The sequence below is a fragment of the Coturnix japonica genome, chromosome 9 (genome assembly GCF_054131305.1).
Source record: "Coturnix japonica strain WE chromosome 9, WE-NBRP24, whole genome shotgun sequence".
Classification (NCBI taxonomy): domain Eukaryota; kingdom Metazoa; phylum Chordata; class Aves; order Galliformes; family Phasianidae; genus Coturnix; species Coturnix japonica.
Window position 1 is genome coordinate 14272859 of NC_140671.1, and position 23367 is coordinate 14296225.

Genomic DNA, 23367 nt, shown 5'->3' on the forward strand with positions numbered 1-23367 from the left:
GGGTAGGCAGTGGGGGGGGGCAGTGCGGGGGTTTGCGTTCTCTTGCTGGCACTTAAACTTCTCTGGCTAGAGCAGGTCACATTCGATATTTTAACTCACTGTTCTTCTGTAGCCTTTTTCCTGTTTTTTGTTTTTCACAATTCCACTATTCGTACCCTCAATTACAGTTGCACATAACATTAATAATTCCACTTCCATATAGCATTCATGTTTACACATCCCTGTAACATTAAGATTTTCATATACCATTTGCATTTAACAATCACAAAGACAGTGACAATAACCAATACAGTTTATCCTAAGCATTCTTGCTCTCCTCCAAGTTATCAGCAGGAATGGGCCTTCCCATTAACCTGATTCCAAATTCTTTAATATTATCATATTTTTTCCATGACTTTTCACTCTTTCCTTGTTAACTGAAATGAAGTGAGGGCTACAGGTTGTTGCCCATCATCACATCCTTGATTTAAAAGTTCAATACATATGTCATTTTAGCAAGCCTTCCTGCTGGAAGTGCCATGATTATTGTCCACTGATACCATTGGGCTGGAACTGACACTGAAAAACATCAGTGCAAAGGTGTTTATGATAGATTTCTTTTGTAACCACAACTAACAGATATTAGATAGGTCCCTTGGCTCATTTCATTTGGAAACACTATGGAGGAGTTACATGTGAATCATAATCAGTTTGACAAAAAGAGGTGAAAGAAAGGAATGATTATCACTGTGAAGGAAGTACCAGAAATCCAGGATAACCTGAAAAAAGGTCTGCAAACATTTCTAGGTTTTTCAAAAGCAATAAACTTCTTGGAGAAGCACAAACATCGAAAAATTACTTTCTCACTTCCCCAAGAGGTGCACACACAAAACTTTCCAAATTCCAAGATACGTTACAAGTTACTTAAACCACCAATCTTCAAGCCATAACCAAATTATGTAGTTTTAACACATCCAAGGACTGATACAACCACAACCACAACAAACAAAAGCATAGATGAAAAAAGACTTCTCAAAGTTGTTAACAGCAGTTTAACCGACTCCGACTGCCGTGGCTCTCTCATCAGCTGGTCTTGTTTCAGCTTCAGAGACTCCACTCGAGCCCAGGGCCCCCTGACAGGACCCCCCATTAACGACAAGAAGGAATGCCTCCCTTATCTTTGACCAATCCGTGACTTGGTCGCTCTTCTTCTCCCTTCCCCCTCCTCCCAGGTAGAGGCGGACCAGCAGCCCACCCTCTTGGGGAAGGGTTATGATGACTAGGAACGCCTCCGCCTCCGCCCCCGCTGATGTGGATTGGCTTCCATCTTGGTTACGCCTATCCACCCAGCCCCCCGGGGCGGAGCCACACCCACAACCCATCCCATCTCGAGGAAGGGACCCATCCTCTCGCCCCTGCTCACTCCCCTTCCCCACCCCCAAGGATGGGCGAAGGAATGCAGGTTGCTTTGGATACCGTGATGGGGCCTCCGAGGAAGGCTTCTGCTGGTCAAGAGATAAGGATGTGGAATGTGTGGAATGCTGCTGGACAGGGCCATCTGGTTGTTGTTCAGCCGGAGTGATGGCTGCGGTCGGGATGGCGCGCTCCACCTTGTCTTTGTCTTTCAGATCCTCACATCTGCAAGAGAAAAGGCTTCCCGACCCACATTCCGCAGCCCCAACCTGAATATCAGTCTTCCCCTCTTTCCGAGCCGCTTTCAGCGCCCCAAGCACCAACCCCCACGTTTTGAGCTCAGCATCTTTCTGCTCGTTCATTGTGCGTTCACAGAGCGAAAAAGTTAAAGAGTCCCACTTATTGTGGTCCAAAATCTCCCAAGGAGAGGAAAGCTCTCTCTCCTTTTCTAGGCATCTAATGACGGCCACGATGTCCTTCTTAGAAGGAACACGCTTGCCACCACGGTCTTTACAAAATTGAAGCAATACCTTTACGACTTGCTCCATAGTCGATCCGAGACGAAGAAGTTCGCTCGGCCCCGAAACCACGGTCCTACCGCCGGTAGCCTGCCGCCGACCTCACAGACTCTCTCAATCCGACGGGCATGCAGAGGATGTCCAACGCCTTGAATCCCAACGTCCTCACACGGGGCACCACTTGTTACCAGTGGTCCCTTTCACGCCAGGATTCAAGGGTTAAGCCTCCGTGAATCCGGCCTCCTCCAGCCGGGGCCCATTTAACTACACGTTCACACCAATATGGTGAATAGCTAAATGGCGTTTTATTGTGCGTGTTAGCGGTTTAAATAAGCCGCTATCTACTTCGTCTACACCCCTTCTACATATGCATAAATCCTTCTACATATGCATAACCGAGCAGGGGAGGGCCTATCGCGTTACATCCCGAGTGTTCGTGCACGCCTAATGCAACAGAAAAGCAAGGCCTCTTGTCAAGCTCAGCTATTTCCCTTCTCAGTGTATTCTAGCACCACTGATACCCACTGGTATCCTCCTGTAGAGTGCCATCATATTGTCATCATCCAAAGGGAAAACCCACACAGCAGAGCATACAGCACTACACCCATGCTCCAAATATCCGCCTGAAAAACAAAAAGACAAGCTTACAAACCTGAAGCACCTCAAATGGCTTCCTGACAGACTGGATTGTCTGCCCTTGCCAAAGCCCACATATAGCCCATGAAAAGCTGGCTCTTTCCCTCAGGAAAAAGAGCCTTATCGTCCCAGAGAAAGCATATAACCCTCATTCAATTGCCCTTTCACTCAGCTTAGAGCACTACTAAAACCAGCATCTTCACCTTAGCTCATCACACTGCTGCACTTCCTTTTACAAGGATTTCACTGGCAAAAATGAAATCAAAGCCGTCACAAGGGATTTAGCACAGTTACGTGTTACTGGCTACGAGAGCTGTCAGCACAGTCACCTGTCTGGCTTTGCTGCTGTTCTATTTATGTACAGGCACAACAAGGTTCAGACACCTCACAGTGCAGTTCTCACTTTGACTGTAAAGAAAAAGGAGGCTTGAAAAGCAGCGTGTGGAAAACAAAGAAACAAGAATTAGAACAACAGTGGGGCCATGGCACTTGTAGGAATTGCTCCGCCTTTAACAGCGATTCAAGAAGGATGAGGGCATTCCAAACCAGACCAGTTTGGACAGATTAACAACTGCAAGTAGTGGGTTCCAAAATTCCAGACATGAAATCAAAGCTGGAAAAACTCTTCACATTTTCATCTCTCAATTTTTAGTACATTGTGCATTACAACGGAAACAATTCTTCACATACAACTTGGAAGCTAAAGACAAGTCTGACAAAACAGACTGCACAGAAATGATGAATAATTAACAGAGCAAATTGCTCTTTCAAACACTTAGTAATAGAAAGAGATCTCTGAAGTTGCTGTTCTGTAGAGCACCAAAGCAGTCGCTTGAGGCAGTTCAGGATTAGCCTGAGACGAACCAGCCAGCTGTGTGAACTGAGACCAATTGCACTTTTCTAGTCTGTGGCCACTGACAGCTTCTGAGAGCTACCAAGCGATGCAACCTAGCAGAATTCAGAAGGGAAACCAAGAGAGCCTACCTGAGCTCCACTGCCTTTAAATGCTCTGTGGAGAGGGAAGGGAAAGAGGGGAAAACAAACACCGCTCTACATCCCTCTGAGCCAATAGACACTTTGCCCTGGATTAGCTCTGGTGCTGCATAAGCTGGGCTTCCACAGCATGTGTTCAGGCGGTAATCAAGGCCTGCCTGGAATAACACAAAAAATAGAGAGAAACGTTTGCTTTAACAGAGTTTATGTCTTCTGGTCATAACACTTGAGAAGCCTCAGAGGCTTCTTCTCCTGTGCATATTTTCATTCATCTTAGAGTTTGCTTTCATTCAATGTGACCTCTCTAGGCAAATATTGTCTAAGACCATGAGCATCACATAAATGTGCAGATCTCAAGCTGCTCACTTATCTAGTACCCTTCGCATGATGCTTTATTTTCCTCAGCTGATCATCTAGATTGTGTCTGTTGATTGTGCAACAACAGCCTGTTGATCTCGATTACCTGTGAGAGGCTCTAACTTTGGCCAGGAAAAATCATTTGAGGATAAGTAATTATCTGGGACTCAGTAAGTCTTCCCATGCTTTCATAACAGCAGAGATACACACACACACAAACTCGTGGAACCCCACTGCTTTGCACAATCCTGTGCACACTCACGTGTGTCATGCATTGATTTCCCAGCCAGTCCTCATAGGGTCTCTTACTTAGGACGGGAGTGTAGGGGAGCAGCCAGAAGCTGTTTGCATTCCCTGCTGTCTGCTGGGCAGCTTTGCTGGAGATGCTTGGGTTGCTTTGTTTTTCCTTGGGAGGTGGGAAGGAGCTTTGGGTTGGAGGCACATCCCGTGCCAGAGCATCCCAATGGCACGTGTGGGGCACTGATCTGCAGCAGATGAAGGGGAGGAGGTCCCAGCACAGCTCTGCACCATGCTCTGCCACACTGGGCAGCTTGTTCCTGGCTCAGCAGCGTCATCAGACAAGAAGCAGGGAAGGAAATCAAGGATGGGGGGTACCATCAAACGCAGTTAGTGCATGCCTGTGCAAGACAAACAGACCCAGAGCTTGCAGGTTGTTCCTGCTTTTGTAGCATTTGTGTGCTGTAGCTGAGCAAAAGGTTCTGCTGCTTGAATCTTCTTCTGCAAGAGCCACCTACCGGTAAATGTCTGCGGGGATGTACTCGGTGTGCACGTCTGAAGCCATTTGAGAACCTAGTCGTTCTTGCTGCAGGACCCCTGTCTTCTGTTAAAAGCTGAACGGTCCCCAGAGCACCTGTTTCCATCAGCTACCACCATCCAAAGCAGCCAGCCTTCTTACAGTCACCTGGCCCAAACATCCCTTTTGCTCTACACTTGATTCCTGCAAGAGATGGGAGCTCGGCACGCACACCATCCTTCCAACACCCCATCCCTGCAGCAAGGGATCACAGCGCTGGCACAGCTGAAACAAAAAGGGTGTGCGAGTTTCCTGTTAGCACTCAGTGTGAACCAATCTACCACTGAGCAACACCGTGAGTCCCCACTCACCTCAGCACAGGTCAACCTGTAACCCCAACCTTCCCCTATCCATGTGCACACGCACACCCATTCACCACCCTGCCTGCTTTGCACACCCCCATGCACACTCTGCATCGTGTGCCCTCCTTTGCATTCACAGACGTGTGCAAACCATCCCTGGGAACACCTACGTGCCTACACCTTCCACAAACACCCCTTTGTGTGCACCTGTGTGCAACCCAACTCCTCAGCACACGCACGCGTTTGTGCCACCCTGTCCATGCACTCACCACGTGCCCTCCAGCAACCAAGGATTGCAGAGATGCTCCAGACTGTGCCAGAGATGGAATCTCAGAGTGCTGGGACATTATTGATCACTAAGGAAAACACTTGGAAGCATATTCAATCTGCAGAAGCTGTAATTACTGGGCACAGTTAGCTTTCCTATGGCTCAGCTGGAGGAGGCGGGTGCTCTCATACATCTGAGACACTCGCACAATGTTGGGATCATTCTGATGGAAACTATGTCTTCAGATATCATGGTTAAAACCATCCAAGATGATCATGCAGAGCCTTAGCTCTTGAGCAGCACTTCCTCCCCACCCTTCACTACTCCAAGCAGCTCCAACAAACTTCTCAGAAGAAATCCAGGCCAGCACAGACCTGGCAGACCAGAACCAAGTGCAGCTTGTGGGACGGCAGTGCCCACTCCTTGCTTCCACCCTGCTCCAGCAGGTTAAGGAGTCTGAGCCTCACTGGCCTTTGACAACTCAAGACTTTCAGCACCTCATGCCAACATTTCTCACTAAGATACACCTAAGGCATTGAATTCTCTTCTCACTACCTCCTCCCAGTCCTCCCCTAGGAACAGAAACAATTCAGATTCTACAGCAAACTACAGCATCTGCACTGCAAGAGCACACTGAACCACCTGCAACAATGAAACATGGTTTTGGAGAGTGGGTATGAAAACACACCTTTAGACAGCTGTCTCCCTGTAGCCAAAAGGAAACCAAGAAGGAAAAGTCCAGCCTGAAACATGCCCATGCTACTAGCCCAGGTTTTTCACAGTCAATGCAGAATCCATCCTGTTCTTGAGGTAACAAACGACCAGTGAGTCTCCCGTTGCTCCACCCCTTCTCCTTCAAAGCCTGAAAAAGAATGAATAAACAAGCAGAAGAAACCCAGACGTACCTTTCCACACACAGAGCAGAAAGTGGAACAGCAGTTGTCTCCTTCCTGAGACATGGTGGGGAGCATCCCAGAGGAAGCCCAAGTTCTTTGCTTCTCTCCACAGGGACTTCAAGCACTCTTGGCAAGAGCTGCTTTGGTTCTTTCTTCAATTGCTTCCATCACCAGAATCTCCTTTGGAAAAGGAACCCGAATGAAAGAATCAGCAAATGAAAAAGAATGAGCAATAGCCACTTTACCAGCTTTCTTCTGACACTCAATTTAGACTCTTGACTCGGGCAAGGTCTTAAAATCAACTGGTTACAAGAACTGTCCCAAAATATATCCAGCTTCCGTACAGCTGCCATTCTTTCTGACAGCGAGTGTAATCACAGAATCATAGAATGGCCCGGGTTGGAAGGGACCTCAAGGATCATGAAGATCAATCACCTCCCTGTCCCTGCTGGCCATCCCCTCTTCTGATGGAGCCCAGGGGACCATTTGCTCTCTGAGCTGCAAGAGCACGCTGATGGCTCACGTTCTGTTTTTCATCCACCAGGACCCCCAGGTCCTTCTCTGCGGGGCTTCTCTTAAGGACTGCTCCTCCCAGTCTGTAGAAATGCCTGGGATTCCTCCAGCCCAAGTGCAAAACCTTGCACTTTGCTGTGTTCAACCTCATTAGATTCACGTAGGCCAACCTCTCGGTTGAGCTCCCTCTGAATGGCATCCCTTCCTTCCACTGCGTCAGCCGCACCACTCAGCAAACAGCAGAAGGTGCACTCCATTGCATCATTGGTGTCTCTGATAACCATGTAAAAAAGCACTGGTCCCAAGACAGACTCCTGGATGACACCACTTGTTATCGGCCTCCACCTGGACATAGAACCATGAATCACCACCCTCTGTCTGTGGCCTTTCAACCAATCCCTTATCCACCAGGTGGTCCACCTGTCAAATCCACATCCCTCCAGTTTAGAGATAAGGATGTGGTGGAGGGCAATGTCAAAGATCTTGCTCAAGTCCAGGTCAATGACATCTGTTACCTTCCTTTTGTCCACAAATGCCGTCACTCCATCATAGAAGGCCACCAGACTGGTTAGGCATGGCCTTCCCCTGCTAAAGCCACGCTGCCTGTCTTGGATCACATGCTCATTTCTTATGTGATCAAGCATGTCTTTGAGGCAGATCTGTTCTTCACCATCTACATCAGTTACACATTTGAATCAAATAATTGGTGTTCCTGTCACCAAGAAAACCTCTTTGTCTTCTACTCCTGCTGCACTTCTGTGCTTTCATCAGAAGCAAAGGAAGAGACCACCTCCTAGATCCAAATTTTAAGAAACCAACACCCAATAGGTGTCATCTGAAGTAAAATAGCAGAGAAATTAAGATGACTCTTCTGCATCCAGCTTGGATCACTCCCTCACTCAGGCACACCACCATCAGATCAAGGAGATGCTGCCTTCAGCTTAGAGACTGTATGGGAAATCACAGCTTGAACCTCTGATTAATCAGCTGAGGCAAGTATTGGGTCAGCTGCGGGAGCACAGGTGAGAGTAATCTAGCTGTGCTCCCAGAAGGGGTGGACCTCGACTCAACCTCCTCTGAGACCTCATTTAAAGGCTGACCACCACTGAGACAGCATGTCTTAGAGATTGCTCCCTAGTTGAGGCTGCCTCAGCTTTCTAGTCAAGGTATCGATATTGGTGAGTTTCCCTTTGCTAATAACCTTAGGCTATTTACCACCATCTTGGTTAATATCTTTTTATTAACCACCCTTACAGAGACCATAAGGGTTTGGGCTTCCAAACTCTCAGCAAGCATTTGGATCAGCCAGCTTCCTACCGAGGAGACCCCTGCATCACTGCTGCCTATTCTGGTACCAGACCCGCAGATGCTTCAGAGCTCATTAGCATGGACTTCCTTCCTCCCCTCAGCAGCTGCTCCTGCACTCACCTTCATTCCTACTCAGATACCGGCCGCTTCCAGCACCAGCTGACCTGCAAGACACAGAAAGGAAAGGTGGGAGTCATGCAAACGCACAAGCCCAAGGCTGTGTCACCACCACACATGGCAGCCTCGGGAAGTCAGCTGAAACTACAGCCTTTGTCAGAATGGAAACAGGCACCGTCAATTAAGTGTGACCTCTGAACTCATTGCCACCATCAGAAATAGGCACTGAAATCGCTCACTTCACTGCAGCTGGTTAACTCCAAATTCTTTTGCTTTTGGGAAAATGCGGACACGGAATTGAAGGACACCAGAAAAACGACATCTACTTCATTGTAGGTGGTTAAGCTTGGAAGCAGGACTTGAGCAAGAAATGCTTCTCAGCTCCTTGAAAGGCACTAATCCTGACCTCTGCCACAGGTGGCTGAGTGACACAAAAGTTGAGCTGCCCATTCAGAAGCACATGGAGCAGGCCATGGAGCGGTTACATACCAACACATGAACAGGCACTTTCCCATTGGAAGGGAAATCCCTTCTCCCTGCCATGCCATGCCCACATCGCTCCTCAGGGCTGCACTGACAGCACAGACAGAATTGAAACATCTTTTGTCATCATTGTGGTTTTTCACAGACCCAGACAATGAGATACTGGGTTGCTGTGTGGGTTCCCAGGTGGCACTGCCATTTCCAAGCCATTGCTTCCTAGGGGCACAGAAAGGAAAACGCCTGAACAAAATTTCACCCAGAGATTGCTATTTTACCATTCTTCCATGCAAAACAGGAGGACAGTACAGCGGATTTGTGCAGCTGCATCAACACCCTGGGTGCTAAAGGAATGCAAAGACAGAAATATCAAAACTACAAGGAGGGAAGCTATGTTTAGTAATATCTTTTCTCATTTACAACAGGCAGTTGGCACTACTAAAGGAAAATCCCAGGCCTCAGGTTCTGACAGTGCGACAATCTGTCACGGACTCAGATGTGAGTGATCCAAATGGTTTATTCCAGGTTCTAATACCACTTCTGTGAATTCACACGTTTTCTCTCTTAACTTTCCCACAGCCTTCACATGTCCACAGAACATCCCACAAACTCTCCTTTACGGCGCACGTAGGCACTCATCCCACCAGAGCCATCAGTCATTCCTAGCCATGTGCTTCTCCTCCAGTCACGGACAGTATCACACGGCCATAATGCATCTTAAATGACTTAGTTTTTCTGTTCTTTCTGGAGGTGTCCTTGGTTCCTAGCCTTACCTTCTCATGCCGTTCATCTTCCTCTGCAGCTCCTGCTCTGAAGAGTCTTCTTATGTTCCCACATGACAGGAAGAAAATGAAGACACAACCCCTGCCACCAAGGTCAGCTCTGCAGCACACGTTACCTGAGGAGCACTTGGCTACTCATGCAAACTGCACAGTGCCAGGAAGATTGTTACATGTTGCACTTCTTCTTCTCCTGGCTCAGAAATTAAATTTTCTACCTAGAAAATGGAAAACAAACAAACAAGCAAACAAAAAACAACAACAACAAAAAACACCTCACCTGACATAAAGGAGACATGATTGTTACTATGGAATTCCGGAGGGCAAGGTATTTGCCCTCTCTATGAAGAAGCTGACTGCAAAGGACTAAGAACAGCCACGATCACGTTGAGAACTTGCGGGTAAAATTCGGGACTGAACCAATAATGGGCTTCTGGAGGTGAGGGTCTGCTCCAGGCCGCCTGGTCAAGGGAGCCTGTTGATGGGCCCTGCTTACTGCAGCTACCAGAAGCACCGCGCTCACTGACTCTCAACTTGATGGGGGATTCCAGTCAGGCTGGGAAATCAGCATGGCTGGCTGCAAGCTGTCTGAGAGACTGCTGGACTGCACTGGGAATAACTTTGTGGGCCAAGCATTAAGCACACCAAGCAGAAGGGAAGGTATTGGATAGACCGACCAGAGGTCAAGCGTTGCTGGACCTGCTGCTCACCAACGCTGAGGAGATCATCAAAGGCGTCAAGGTTGGAGGCTGCCTGGGCTCCAGCGATCATGCCCTGGTTGAGTTTGTGATCTCAAGCGATGTGGGCCTGGCAAAGAGCAGGACCAGGATGCTCAACTTTAGAAGAGCAGACTTCAAGCTACTCAATGGAATGCTGGCCAAGATCCCCTGGCGCGCTGCCCTCAAAGATAAGGACGTTGAGGAGAGCTGGCTACTGTTCAAGGATGCCCTCCTGGCAGCACAAGAGGTCTCCATTCCCCTGATTAAGAAAGTGGGCAGGAGAGGTAGAAAACCGGCATGGCTCAGCAAGGACCTGCTAAGAGAACTGAGGGTGAAGAAAGGGGTGTACAAGCTCTGGAAACAAGGCTGTGTCACCCGGGAAGAATACAGGGATGCCGTCCGAACTTGCAGATGTGGGATCAGGAAAGCCAAGGCTCAGGCAGAACTGAACTTGGCGAGGGATGTGAAAAACAACAAGAAAACCTTCTACAGGTAAATTGGCCAGAAGAGACATGCCAAAATGGGCGTGCCTACTCTGGTAAATTTAAAAGGAGAAATGGCTTCAACAGATGAAGAGAAAGCTGAGGTGCTGAATGAGTTCTTCACCTCGGTCTTCACTGGTGGCCAGGATTCTAGTCTTTTTCACGTCCCTAAGTCTTGCACCCCCATACCTCCATGTGGGGACCAAGGAGGTAAATCCCTCCCCACTGTAAGGGTAGAGCAAGTCCGAGAGTGCCTCCTTAGACTGAATGAGTATAAGTCTATGGGGCCAGATGGCGTGCATCCCAGGGTCCTGAAGGAGCTGGCTGAGGTGGTTGCTGAGCCGCTCTCCATCATATTTGAGAAGTCGTGGCTGTCAGGTGAGGTCCCGGATGATTGGAGGAAGGGTCACGTCACTCCCATTTACAAGAAGGGGAGCAGGGACGACCCGGGTAACTACAGGCCGGTGAGTCTCACCTCTGTGCCTGGGAAGATTATGGAACAGATCCTCCTGGACAACATGCTTGATCGCATAAAGAACAAGCATGTGATCCGAGACAGCCAGCATGGCTTCACCAGGGGAAGGTCATGCTTAACTAATCTTGTGGCCTTCTATGATGGAGTGACGGCGTTGGTGGATGAAGGGAAGGCGACCGATGTCATTTACCTGGACCTGAGCAAGGCCTTTGACATGGTCCCCCATCACATCCTCATCTCCAAATTGGAGGGAGGTGGATTTGATGGGTGGACAACTAGATGGATAAGCAATTGGTTGAAAGGCCGCAGACAGAGGGTGGTGGTCAATGGCTCTATGTCCAGGTGGAGGCCGGTAACGAGCGGCGTCCCTCAAGGGTCTGTCTTGGGACCGGTGCTCTTTAACATCTTTACTAATGACATCGATGAGGGAATGGAGTGCACCCTCAGCAAGTTTGCTGATGACACCAAGCTGAGTGGTGCAGTCGATACGGTGGAGGGAACAGATGCCATTCAGAGGGACCTTGACAGGCTGGAAAGCTGGGCTCGGGTGAACCTAATGAGGTTCAACACGGCAAAGTGCAAGGTTTTGCACTTGGGCCGGAAGAACCCCAGGCACCTGTACAGGCTGGGAGGAGTTGTCCTTGAGAGCAGCTCGGCTGAAAAAGACCTAGGGGTCCTGATAGATGAGAAACTTAACATGAGCCAGCAGTGCGCTCTGGCAGCCCGGAAAGCAAATGGGATCCTGGGCTCCATCAGGAGAAGGGTGGTCAGCAGGGATAGGGAGGTGATCGTCCCTCTCTACTCTGCTCTTGTGAGGCCCCATCTGGAGTACTGTGTCCAGGTGTGGAGCCCTCAGTACAAAAAAGATATGGAAATTTTGGAAAGGGTCCAGAGGAGGGCCACAAAGATGATCAGGGGGCTGGAGCACCTCCCCTATGAGGACAGGCTGAGGGAGTTGGGTTTGTTCAGCCTGGAGAAGAGAAGGTTGCGAGGTGACCTCATTGCAGCCTTTCAATACCTGAAGGGAACTTACTCCCAGGAGGGGAGTAAACTCTTCGAAAGGGCTGATAATAGCAGGACTAGGGGAAATGGTTTTAAGTTGAAGGAGGGAAGATTTAGGTTGGATGTTAGGGGAAAGTTCTTTACTAGAAGGGTGGTTAGGTCCTGGAACAGGCTGCCCAGTGAGGTTGTGGATGCCCCGTCCTTGGAGGTGTTCAAGACCAGGTTGGACAGGGCCCTGGGCAACCTGATCTAGTAAATGTGTATGTTTGGTGGCCCGCTAGGCAGGGGGGTTGGAACTACATGATCCTTGAGGTCCCTTCCAACCCGGGTAATTCTGTGATTCTGTGATTCTGTGAAGGGAAGCATTACTGGACATGCTGCACAGCAGGGGTTAAGGCTGGAGGTGGTCAGGGCTGTAGTGACCATGCCCTCCTAGAGTTCCTCATCTCAAGGAATGCGGGCCTGGCAAAAAGCAAAGTCAGGACCCTGAGCTTCAGGAGAGTCAGCTGCAGGCTGTTCAAAGAATTCTTGGACGAGAGACACTGGAAAACTGTTCTTAGGGGCAAAGGGTTCAAACATCCCTTTGTGTGCACCTGTGTGCAGCCCAACTCCTCAGCACAGCCCTGTGCAAGCACACATTTGTGCCACCGCATCCACGCACTATGTGCTCACACACACTCACACAACCACATCCCTTAGTGCAGCCCTGTGCGCACACACACTCACACATGTGTAACCCCTTCCTTTCACTCCCAAAGTGCACGCACACACCGGTACCACAATGTCCTTGTGCAGCTCCAACACTCTGCACACCCCTGTGCACGTACATATATGTGCATGCTCGTCCTTGCACACATACCCACAGACCTACACACACCTGAGCAACACCACTGGTTTGTACACTCATGGACACAAATGTGTGTACAACACCATCCATGCACAAATACACACACACACGGATCCCCACTGCTTTGCACAATGCTGTGCACACTCACGTGTGTCATGCACTGATTTCCCATCCAGTCCTCGAGGGGTCACTTACTTAGGACAGGAGTGCAGGGGAGCAGCCAGAAGCTGTTTGCATTCCCTGCTGTCTGCTGGGCAGCTTTGCTGGAGATGCTTGAGTTGCTTTGCTTTTCCTTGGGAGGTGGGAAGGAGCTTTGAATTTGAGGCACATCCCGTGCCAGAGCATCCCGATGGCACAAGGGGGATCAGGGCCCCTCTATTGGTTACCTCGGTGGCTTGCAGCAACTGGAACTTTTTGCCTATTGAGAAAGCTAAAAAGTGTGAGTTCCTCCTGACCCATATCAACAAAAATCTCAACCATAAAAAAGAGACGTCTTCGTATTCAAGCAAATGACAACAGTAAGACCATGCATGTTGTTTTGTTGTATTTCCTCTGTAATCATGGGGAGGATATGAAGAAGTGGTATAATTCATCCACTCCTGCACTTCAGGCACAAGTTCCTTAGAATTGGAAGAGACCCTTAAAGGCCATCTAGCCCAGCTCCCCTGCAATAAAAAGGGACATTCACAGCTAGATCAGGTTGCTCACAGCCTGGTCATTAGTCATCCCAGAGGCAAAACACACACTGAATGATCTCTTCTTCAGTCATAAATCCTTGGAGACAACAGCATTGACACTGCATGTTACTGAAGCAGTAAAAGAAATTGCTCCTGTAACTCTCCTTGTGTTAAGTAAAATGATGATAAAAAGCAATGGAATGCTTTGGCAGGACACCAAAACCATCCTCCTTCCTTGATATCTGCTGCAATGGAACCTTCCACTGGAAGAAAGCCTCTGATGACTATTCACCCCAGAGAGGTCAGCTTTAGAAGCAGGACTGCTGCACAATAGAATGAACTGGAGCTCCTTAGCATCTCTTACATCCAGGAGGGGTGTGATCAGACCCACCTATCACCTTCAGGTGCGCTTTCTGACACCTTGTCTGACTTCACTGTCACTGTGCCAGCATCCTCAGGCTTAACCTGCTTCATTGTCAGTGTGCAGCAATTGCCAACGTTCTTGATGTCATTGTAATTGTTGGTGTAAAGGAGGTTGCCATTCAGGAACCATTCCACGTCCTCGTCATTATGGGACAGCTCGCAGGAGAAGACAGCAGAGCTCTCTTCTTCAATTTCTACATCCTGCAGGTGCTTCGTTACTTCTACATTGCGGGCTGTGGGGAAACAAGGTGAACTGTTACCACTGTTACTATAAATCATACTGGGATGTGGTAGAATGGTTGGACTAGATGATCTTTGTGTAATCATCTATGTGAAGATAATACATGTATAAAGTTAGCAGGAGAGAACGGCAGAAGTCAACCTCAAGAAGAGAAATCTGAGGTGAAATAGGACATGGAAGAGGCCACCCTCCCTGCTCATACCTTCAGCTGTCAGCATGGCCTCAGTCTCTGCAATTCCTGCCTTGCACTTGTACACACCAGCATCATCGGGCTTCAGCTTCAGAATTCTGAGCTCTACTGAATGCTTATCCCTCTTGATCTTGTACTTCTCAGAGGGCTCGATGGGTGTGCGGCCCTTGAACCATTTCACAACCTTTGGAGAAGGCATGAAGTCACAGGACAGGATGACAGAATGACGTTCCAAAGCTGTCTTGTCCTCCAACTTCCTGGTGATTTCTATATGGTAATCTGCAAAGCAGGGGTGGAAGAGAAGAAAGGATGAGGACAATTGGAAGAAGAGGAAAGTCTCTTGCGTGTATTCCATTCCAATTAATGTCAAGTTCACAATGGTTCTTTGAACGACTCTAAAGATAAAACAAACGATTGTCTATAGGGAATGCCATTGACTACATTTCTATGAAGTAATACTGTACAGTATCTACCAAATGCAAGGTCCAGCTCTTGTTCTGTGCTTATTAAATTGCTCCCAATTGTTGAGGCTTTTATTCAAATAAGAGTGAGTTGAAAATATAACAAGTACTTTAGGATGTGAATGGATAATCTTACGCTGGGGACAACAGCAGATAAAAAGCCTGCAAGTTTCTTTCAGATGAAATCAATGACAAACCGCACCAAATTTAGGTGCTACCAAACTTAAACTTGTCTAGTTCAGAAATACAATTAATTTCACCTGATTTGACTTCTTTGCTATAGCCAAGGACAAAACCTCAGCTCTGTAAATCTGAATAGTAAGCACATCACAGCTATTCAAACACATCTTTTACTGAGATGCAGCTGTCTCATCTAGTGTCCAACGACTTTGAACTGGAAATGGAGCAGACCAAAGCAGAATCTAAACATGGCTTCTACAAGGACTGATCAAATGCGGCCACCGTCAAATTCAAAGTATCTGATACAGAAGGATCACACTCACAGTCAGACAATACCTCTTTGGAGAGGTGAACTGACTGCCCTGTTCACCCCCACTTTGGAAATAACTGCACTCATTTCCTACCTGCTCCCAGCAGTGTGGGATGGTGGGATAGCATCACACTTCCCACACTAAGCATCCCACCATGTCACCTGTTCCACCTAAACCTCAGTCCCAAAACAAAAGGGGAACTCGCTTCTGAACCCTCTTCACTTCATTTCAGATGTCTTATATGCTTGATCTCCAACCCACCCCCCACTCAGGAGAAAGACCCCCCGCTTACACCCTACCATCTTGTTGCATTCTGATGTTGTCATCAGCCTTCAGCTTGTTGTCCTCTTTGTACCACTGGGTCTGAACCTCATCGTGTGAAATCTCACAGACAAAAGATGCACTCCCATATTCATTCACTTCCACATCTTCCAGTGCTTTAACAATCTTGATATCTCCAGCTGTGAAACAGTAGAGATATATTTGTCAGGGTATTTCCAGAACTGAGTGCAGCATCTTTTCCTTACACATATTTGCATAGAAAATAAGTAGGATTATGTTTTATTCTAAACCATCATCCATTCCTGAGTCATTTCTCTCTTCAACACAGTCAATGCATTATTGCCCTTGAACTTAAAGACAGACCTACTAGCTACAATGGAGCTCCCTGCAAACAGTTTTCATGGAAACCAGAATCTCATTTATTCTAAAACCTTTCAAGCAAAATTAAGGGTAGAAAAACAATAGAACTGACTGAATCTTTAAGGTCATTTAGTTCCAGTCCCCCTGCTATAGGCAGGGACACCTCCCTCCACACCAACTCTTCTCCTCAGGGTCAAGGCTTCTCTCAAATCATTCTCCTCTAAGCCTGTGCCTGTGCTTGGGATTGCCCTGACCCAGGTGCAGGGCCTTGTACTTGGCCACACTCAAGTTCATGAGGCTGCCAAGGGCCCACCTCTCCAGCCTGTCCAGGTCCCTCTGAGTAGCATCCCTTCCCTCTAGCACATCAACAGCACCGCTCAGCTTGGTGTCATCTGCAAACTTGCTGAGGCTGCATTTGATTCCACTCTCCATGTTGCCTACAAAAATGTTAAATAACACTGGTCCCAACACCACCCTCCACCTGGACACTGAGCTATTGACTGCAGCTCTCTGAGTGTGACCATCCAGACAGTTCCCTATCCTGCAACTGGTCCATCCATCAAAATCATTTTTCTCCAGTTTGGTGACCAGGATGTCATGCAGGACGGGATCAAATGCTCTGCACAAGTCCAAGTAGATGATGTCAGTTGCTCTCCCATTATCCACTGATGCTGTTACTCCATCATGAAAGGCCACCAAGTTTGTCAGACATGGCTTGACCTTGATGAAGCCATATTGGTTACCACCAATTACCTCATCTTTATTTTCCAAACTATGCCAAGGAGAACTAGACAGAACTCTACAGTGTTGTGTCACTACAAACCTGTCTGAACCATTGGCTTCTCTGCATGCTCATCACTAGTCTCTCCTTAGCTTGTGTGCCTACAAACAATGTATGGGGAATGTCAGCCACAAATCTTACCTAGGGGACATCTTTGCTTCAAAATCCTTTGAACATCACACAATCCCTTTTAACTCTCCAGGTCTGCATTTAGTTATGTCAGAATCAGGCCATATTTCTGTGCTGCTATATCCCTTTCCTTCTGAAGGGCCTGGATACAACTTGGATTAACCTCAGGAGAAGAGTTCCTGCATAGAATCATAGATTTACCCAGGTTGGAAAAGACATTGAAGATCATCAAGTCCAACCGCAGCCTAACCAGTACCCTAACTCTAAAAACCCTACACTAAATCATATCCCTGAGTACCACATCCAAAAGGCTCTTAAACACAACCAGGGATGGTGATTCAACCACCTTTCTGGGGAGCCTATTCCAGTACCTAAAATCTCTAGTATCTAAATCTCTCTAAAAGAGCACAGGTATTAATCTGACCAGAAAGGTTCCTGTTTGTTCATAAAATGAGCCTTTTCCGCTCCATCTTGCATAGGCCACTGGGCACAGGGTAGCTGGGAGACCACAGAAAAAGTGGTTCTGTGAGCAATAGGGAAACTACTGCCTAATCCAACTCCTCCAATCTCTGCGCTCTGCCAGCATGTCTAAATAGGGTGGCAGATACACACAGGAGATAAATATTTCCACTTCCCTCAGCCAACACTGCTCTGAATTTCTATGGGACACACAGTTAGATGAAAAGGCATTTGACAAAGAAGGAAATGAAAGAGTTTAATCTGCTGTGTCATTCTCTCGGTAGCCAGAATAACTAACCCTCGCCAGTGTTAGTTCAAAGAATAGGCAGATTTTATCTCCTGACATGAGCAGTAATTCAAAGAAGCTGGTATATGATCCAGTATCCTGCATATTCACTGCAGGCAGGCAAAGACATTATGAGATAAGGGAGATCTACACATCACTTGTTATGAACACCTCATAAAGATAAAACCACACACAAGAGGAGAGTTTAGGAAGAGGACCACTCTTGGACTACTTTCCAAGAGGCATCAATTAGTAACTCTCTTCGCTCATTTTTCACACTACTCCACAGTGTCCTCCTGAGCCCCCTTACTCCTGTTGCCAACTGCTGATGCAGGGAATCCTGAGGAACCAAGGATTCATAGTTGTTCCATCAGTAGTCCTTGGTCAGCTCTCCCTCCCTGCCCCTTCTGTTTTGATCCCACTAACCAAATTTTAGTTAGTCTGAAAAGAGGATGGAAACCTCCGCAGCAATTAGTTTCTAAATATCTTGCAATGGGCAGCTTGTAGGAGCCCCATCTCAATGCCCACAGCACAGGAGGCAGGACTGCTTAGCCCATGCACTAGTGCATTTACCAGCACAGATGTAAGCCCAGATCTATGCACACCAAATACAGGCTCTCAGTTTGCACAAGGAGGCATCCATGGAGCTGAAGTATTAGGCAGATATTGTGGTGGGGCAGCAGTTATTGAGACGCCAGACAGAAAGGACACAGATAACGTGGCAACTCAGCTTTACCATTATGACTGATGATGGAACATCTAATTTCACTGCTCAAAAGAGAACTTCCATATAACTGGAAAGAATGAAATTCACAGGGGAAACCACACACAGACACACACAAAAGCAATACAAAGGAGATGAAGGATGGTTCACATACTAGTGATTCACTCTGAGACGCAAGCAAATGAAAGAGTATCCCCAACCATTTGCCTCCTGAAATGCTAAGTATATAAACTCATTGCTGTGATAACTCTGCCAGACGTGAGTCATACACTGTAAAACCTTATGGGGTCAATCAGTTTAACTTCATAAATTCATTACACCAACAAAAACAGACCATCGTGTCCAGGCTGGTTCATTTCAGCTCTTCAAAGCTGTTGGTAAAACTGCCTGAGAGCTGAAATGCTTACCAGCAAAAGCTAAAAACTGTAAATCAAATGTAATAGGCTGGCTTTGTCTACTGTATAGAAATGATGCCTGAAAAAAAGAAAATAAAAAAGAACGTAAACCAGAACAAATGGAATGGCTACATAAAACAGCCAGTACTGAAACAGCAACCCAACCTGGTTGCAGAATGAGAGAGAAAATGAGAGTTCACCAAAGTCATGGGACAGGACACATGTTCATGTTCATGCTAACACTGAACCCAAGTGGCCACATGAGGACAGCATCTAGTAGGAAATCAGAAAAAAGCATCCTTTCATACGTCCCTTGGGAAGGTGGCATCTACCAGGGCACAGCAGACCCGTGTGTTCAGTAACAAGTCTGATGCTTCAGAGCCCAATGATGAGCTACAAACTGGGGTTTAACCAATGCAACACATGGAGGGAAAATCTGTCTTGAGCATAAAGAAGAAAGAGAAAGGTATCCAAAAGGACTAACCAAGAAATGCCCAAACTGCCCATGAAGCATTTCTTCCCGTGGTGCAAAATACCACAAGAGGATTTATTTGCTCTTTCAGTTAAACATAAAATGAACCTTTAGGGTAGCTGATGTCTTGTCTTAGGCTGCTCAGCATGTGGATGTTCCCTGATCTTCATATTCACACTTGTGAATAATGAGACTTCTCTTATTTCCCTGGGAAGTAATGCCCACTTTTTTACTTTGACAGAGCTCCTTCCCATCCTAGAAGGGAAAATATCAAGTCAGATCTCCATTAGTCCTTCCATCTCTGCACTCAGCAAAGGGAGCCTTCAGATCTATGCCTAATTCACCCACTCCCCTAGAATTAATGGAACTGTGCTTACTGGAACATATGCTGAAGCTTAAGCACAGTGCAGTGTTTTCAACATGAAGGAATGGCTATAGAACATGCATAAATTCTGGCTGACCTATGACAGCTTAAAGCACTGCGGAGGACTGTTAACAAGCCTGTTTGGACATCACCTTGAATAAATGACGTTATCCCCAAGTAAGGGAAGGAACAGCTGAGCACCAGGGAGGTACACAAAGTGCCAGAGCAAATTCTCACACTGTCAGGTGCAAAGAAAACTGAGATTTCACCCCAAAAACCCAGTTCACAACAAGGCTACAAAATCCCAGCTGAGAATTTCTGTGTTAGACTTGAAGCTCAAGACTGTACTGTAGTTCAACCAACAATATTTTGTGCAGCATGACCTAAAAAGTTCACAATAAAACCAAAACAAACTTCAATTTCAACTTGATAAATGAACTCAGGACATAATAACAAAGAGTGCTGATCTGGGCAAATAAAAGAGCATAAAGAAAAGAGAGCAGTGAAAAAGCTATCAAGGAAAAGCTCAGACTCGCATCCCTTGGAAGTGAAATTAAAGGCTCTCATCCATTTCCAGAGAAGTCAGAAAGGAAAATACCATTACATGCCATACCTTGAACCACTTGACGTCCATGTTGGGCCTGGACAGCTCACACTCAAATGTGACCTTGTCCTTCTCAATGACGCTACTGTCTGCCAATGGTTTGCTGATTTTCACAGGCAATTCTGAGAAGGAGAAAGAAGAATGTGGATTTAGTTGGGAACTTAGTTTTGTTCATAACCAGGTCCATGGGTGCTGTTAAATGGATCCTTCCAGATGGAAAAAACATTTCAGGTGGCCTCCTAGATTTTACCCCTTTTTGTGTTGCACGCAAGACTGAAAAAAAAAAATTACTTCTGCAAAGTTCTTCTTGTCATAAGGAAACAAATATTTGGGGAATGGCAGAACCAGGTAAAATTTTCCTTCACGTCAAGAAAGTATAAATTTCACTCTCATGCTCTTGGTGTGGTTTCTGCTATGATTATTTGGACTAATTAAGCTTCTCCCTGATGAAAGCCTAGAAGTATATCACAAGAAGGACCAACTTACCCGTGACCTTTTATTTGTCTTACTCAAGCATCTCCTCCTGACCAAAACTGACAATAAAAGATTCAGCCAGACTACAGGTTTGAGCAGCTGAGTTGTTTCTAGGATCTCCTGCAATCTCAAGCTTGGAACACACACTTGTCTTTTGACTAAGTGTCTCTTATAGTGCAGTAAAACAACAGGTTTTCACACGGCGATTCCTCATTTACCTTGATCTGAAATCATTCTCAAACCATGTGGGATCAGTCCAGGGAGAAGGGGAGGAGAGGGGAAGGGAAAGGGGAAGTCCACAGTCCTCTAAAATCAGGCTTCTTAGCCTAAAGCTCAACAGCAAATAGCAGTCCACTTCCCCACATTGCTAGACTCCGAGCATTTAAAGAACATCAGCTGACCTCATTATGAGCTCTAACATAGCCAAAGGAATTCATATATTCAAATATTCTCTTGAGTGATGAGAAATATGGAGCATAACTTCAGACTTCTGCTGTTAAACTCTCACTTCTATCATAAACCAGAGTAAGAGTTCAATGCTGTTTTAGATGGAGGACTCATATTTTAAATAACTCATCTCATTAAGGCTTGGATTCCCTACTACAATTAGTTAAATTCCAGTTTGGATCATGCTTCACCTTGGATCACTTAGGGCTTCAGCCACTTATTGGAACTAACTCAATTTGTCTACAGAGAAGCTGTTTTCTATAGCAACAATAAGCTGTGATTGCAACTGGATGTCGGGAGAGCACAAATCCCGCAGTTATCCTGTACCAACATCCTCTCCTTCCATCAGAACAGCAAGTTTTTAAACCAGACTCATGCAAGCTTGCATGACACACCTTGTGTAAAACTGTTGGCAGCCATCAGGACAGCCAGTTGCTTCCTGTATAGACACTGTTCCATCAGTTTTGGTTTTTTGTCTCGCTAGAACAACAGCCAGTGTCTGAAAACTCCCACAACTGAAGCAACCACGCTGATATACCGCAGTCACTGGAGGTGCTCAAGAGCCACGGGTATGTGGCACTGGGGACGTGGTTAGTAAGTCCAGTGAGGGTGGGCTGGGTTGGACTCAGCTATCTCAGTGGTCTTTTCCAGCCTTGGGTGCAACTTGTAAGAGGGAATGAAGCAGCAAACTGCCCAGCACTGAGCTGCATTCTTCTGACACATGGTATCAGTGAACTGCTGTATTTCCCTATCTTCTCTGGAGCTATTGATCTAACCTAACTGAAAAAGTAAGCCTGAACCTAGATATAAATCAGGATCATAGTCACCCATGGTTGCTTATATATTCAGAAAGACACTCCAGAGGGTAATTCAGCGCATCTAGAAATTAAAGTAGAAGTTCCTTAGTCAAAAATATTCCACAGCCAGATTTTCACCTCGCTACCACTACATTAAAAAGGAGAATCCAACTTGTGGTGTGGGTCATTGATGTTGTTCCGGGGGGAATTGTGGCTGTTCCATGCCCACAGGGTAGAAGACAGCCAGTCTTCCTCTAAGCCACATAAAAAGCTGCTTAGTGCTCCCAAAGCGAATGCTCACCAGTTGTTTCCAACTTGAAGGTCATCTTCTGGCCAGCAGCCTCGCAGATGTATTCTCCAGCATCTTTCTTCTCCAGCTGCTCCACAACCAGACGCCGTGTTTTGCCCACAGATTCCATTCTGAACTTTCTGGAGGAGGCAAGCAGTCTTCCATCCTTGTACCATTTTACTTCGGTTGGATCCTGTGCTACTTCACAGCTGAGGGAGGCACTTGCTGCCAGGGCAGCACTCACCTCTTTCTGCACCTGCTCCTGGTTTATAAACACAGGTTTTGGCTCTGAGGGAAGAAAAGAAAAAGTATTGACTGAGGGACCGAAATGAGACCAACTTGCAGGTTTGTATGTACAGGTTGGAACAGGTTTAGGTTACCACTTGTGCCCAAACTAATAGCCTTCACTAGAGAATATCAGCTCTTCTGTTGAAACAAAGTGTCAAATCTAGGCAAGAAAGAACCTAGGAACTGAAGGAACCAAGAGGGTCCTTGAACACCAGTCCCATGGTTGCAAGTCACTATGCAAACATATTGAACCCAAAAGAACATCTGTCCTGCAGGCAACCAAAACCTGAGTTCCTTTTACTTAAGACCCACTGTGAAACATCAAAACACATAAACATGTGATAGTCAAACCACTGGCTGCCTTTTCATGACCCAGAGCAGTACTCCTGGCTTCCTGAACAGACTCCTCATGGCCTCTACCATTGCCACAACTGTGACTGTCAAAGGCACAAAGGAAATATGCTCACCAACGCAGTCCTTTGTTCTTTGTGTGTGATTTGCAGATATCTATCTTACTTTGAGCTCTGGCAATAGTCAGCTCTACCAGGTCTCTTACTGTGAGTAGCAGACTCACCTATCCAGATGCAGCCTCCAACATAAAGGCATAGTAAAAAGGCAGTGTACTACTAGGAGAAGTTCCTGCTTCTCCTGCCATGAAAGGCTGCACGTAGAACATGCACTCCAGCCTCACTGCACATACTTATCTTAGTCAAATGTTTAGGTGAACAAGAATTACAGTTTGGGATCTCAGGCACAGGAGAGATTTGAATAATATCTTGAATATTGCTTCCACTGTACATATATTACTAATTATTGCTCTACAGACAGACTGAAA

At 46.7% G+C, this 23367-nt stretch overlaps 1 protein-coding gene across 1 annotated transcript; it reads right to left on the reverse strand.

Annotated features, from left to right (window-relative positions):
• Window positions 1-1924: 1924 nt before the first annotated feature.
• LOC146759692 (obscurin-like) lies at window positions 1925-14690 on the reverse strand. The gene is made up of 3 exons (XM_085509846.1): window positions 14442-14690; window positions 14041-14231; window positions 1925-2107 (listed from the first exon to the last, which is right to left on the reverse strand). The coding sequence occupies exons 1-3, from the start codon at window positions 14626-14628 to the stop codon at window positions 1925-1927; spliced, it is 561 nt and encodes a 186-aa protein (XP_085365972.1). The 5' UTR covers window positions 14629-14690.
• Window positions 14691-23367: the final 8677 nt, after the last annotated feature.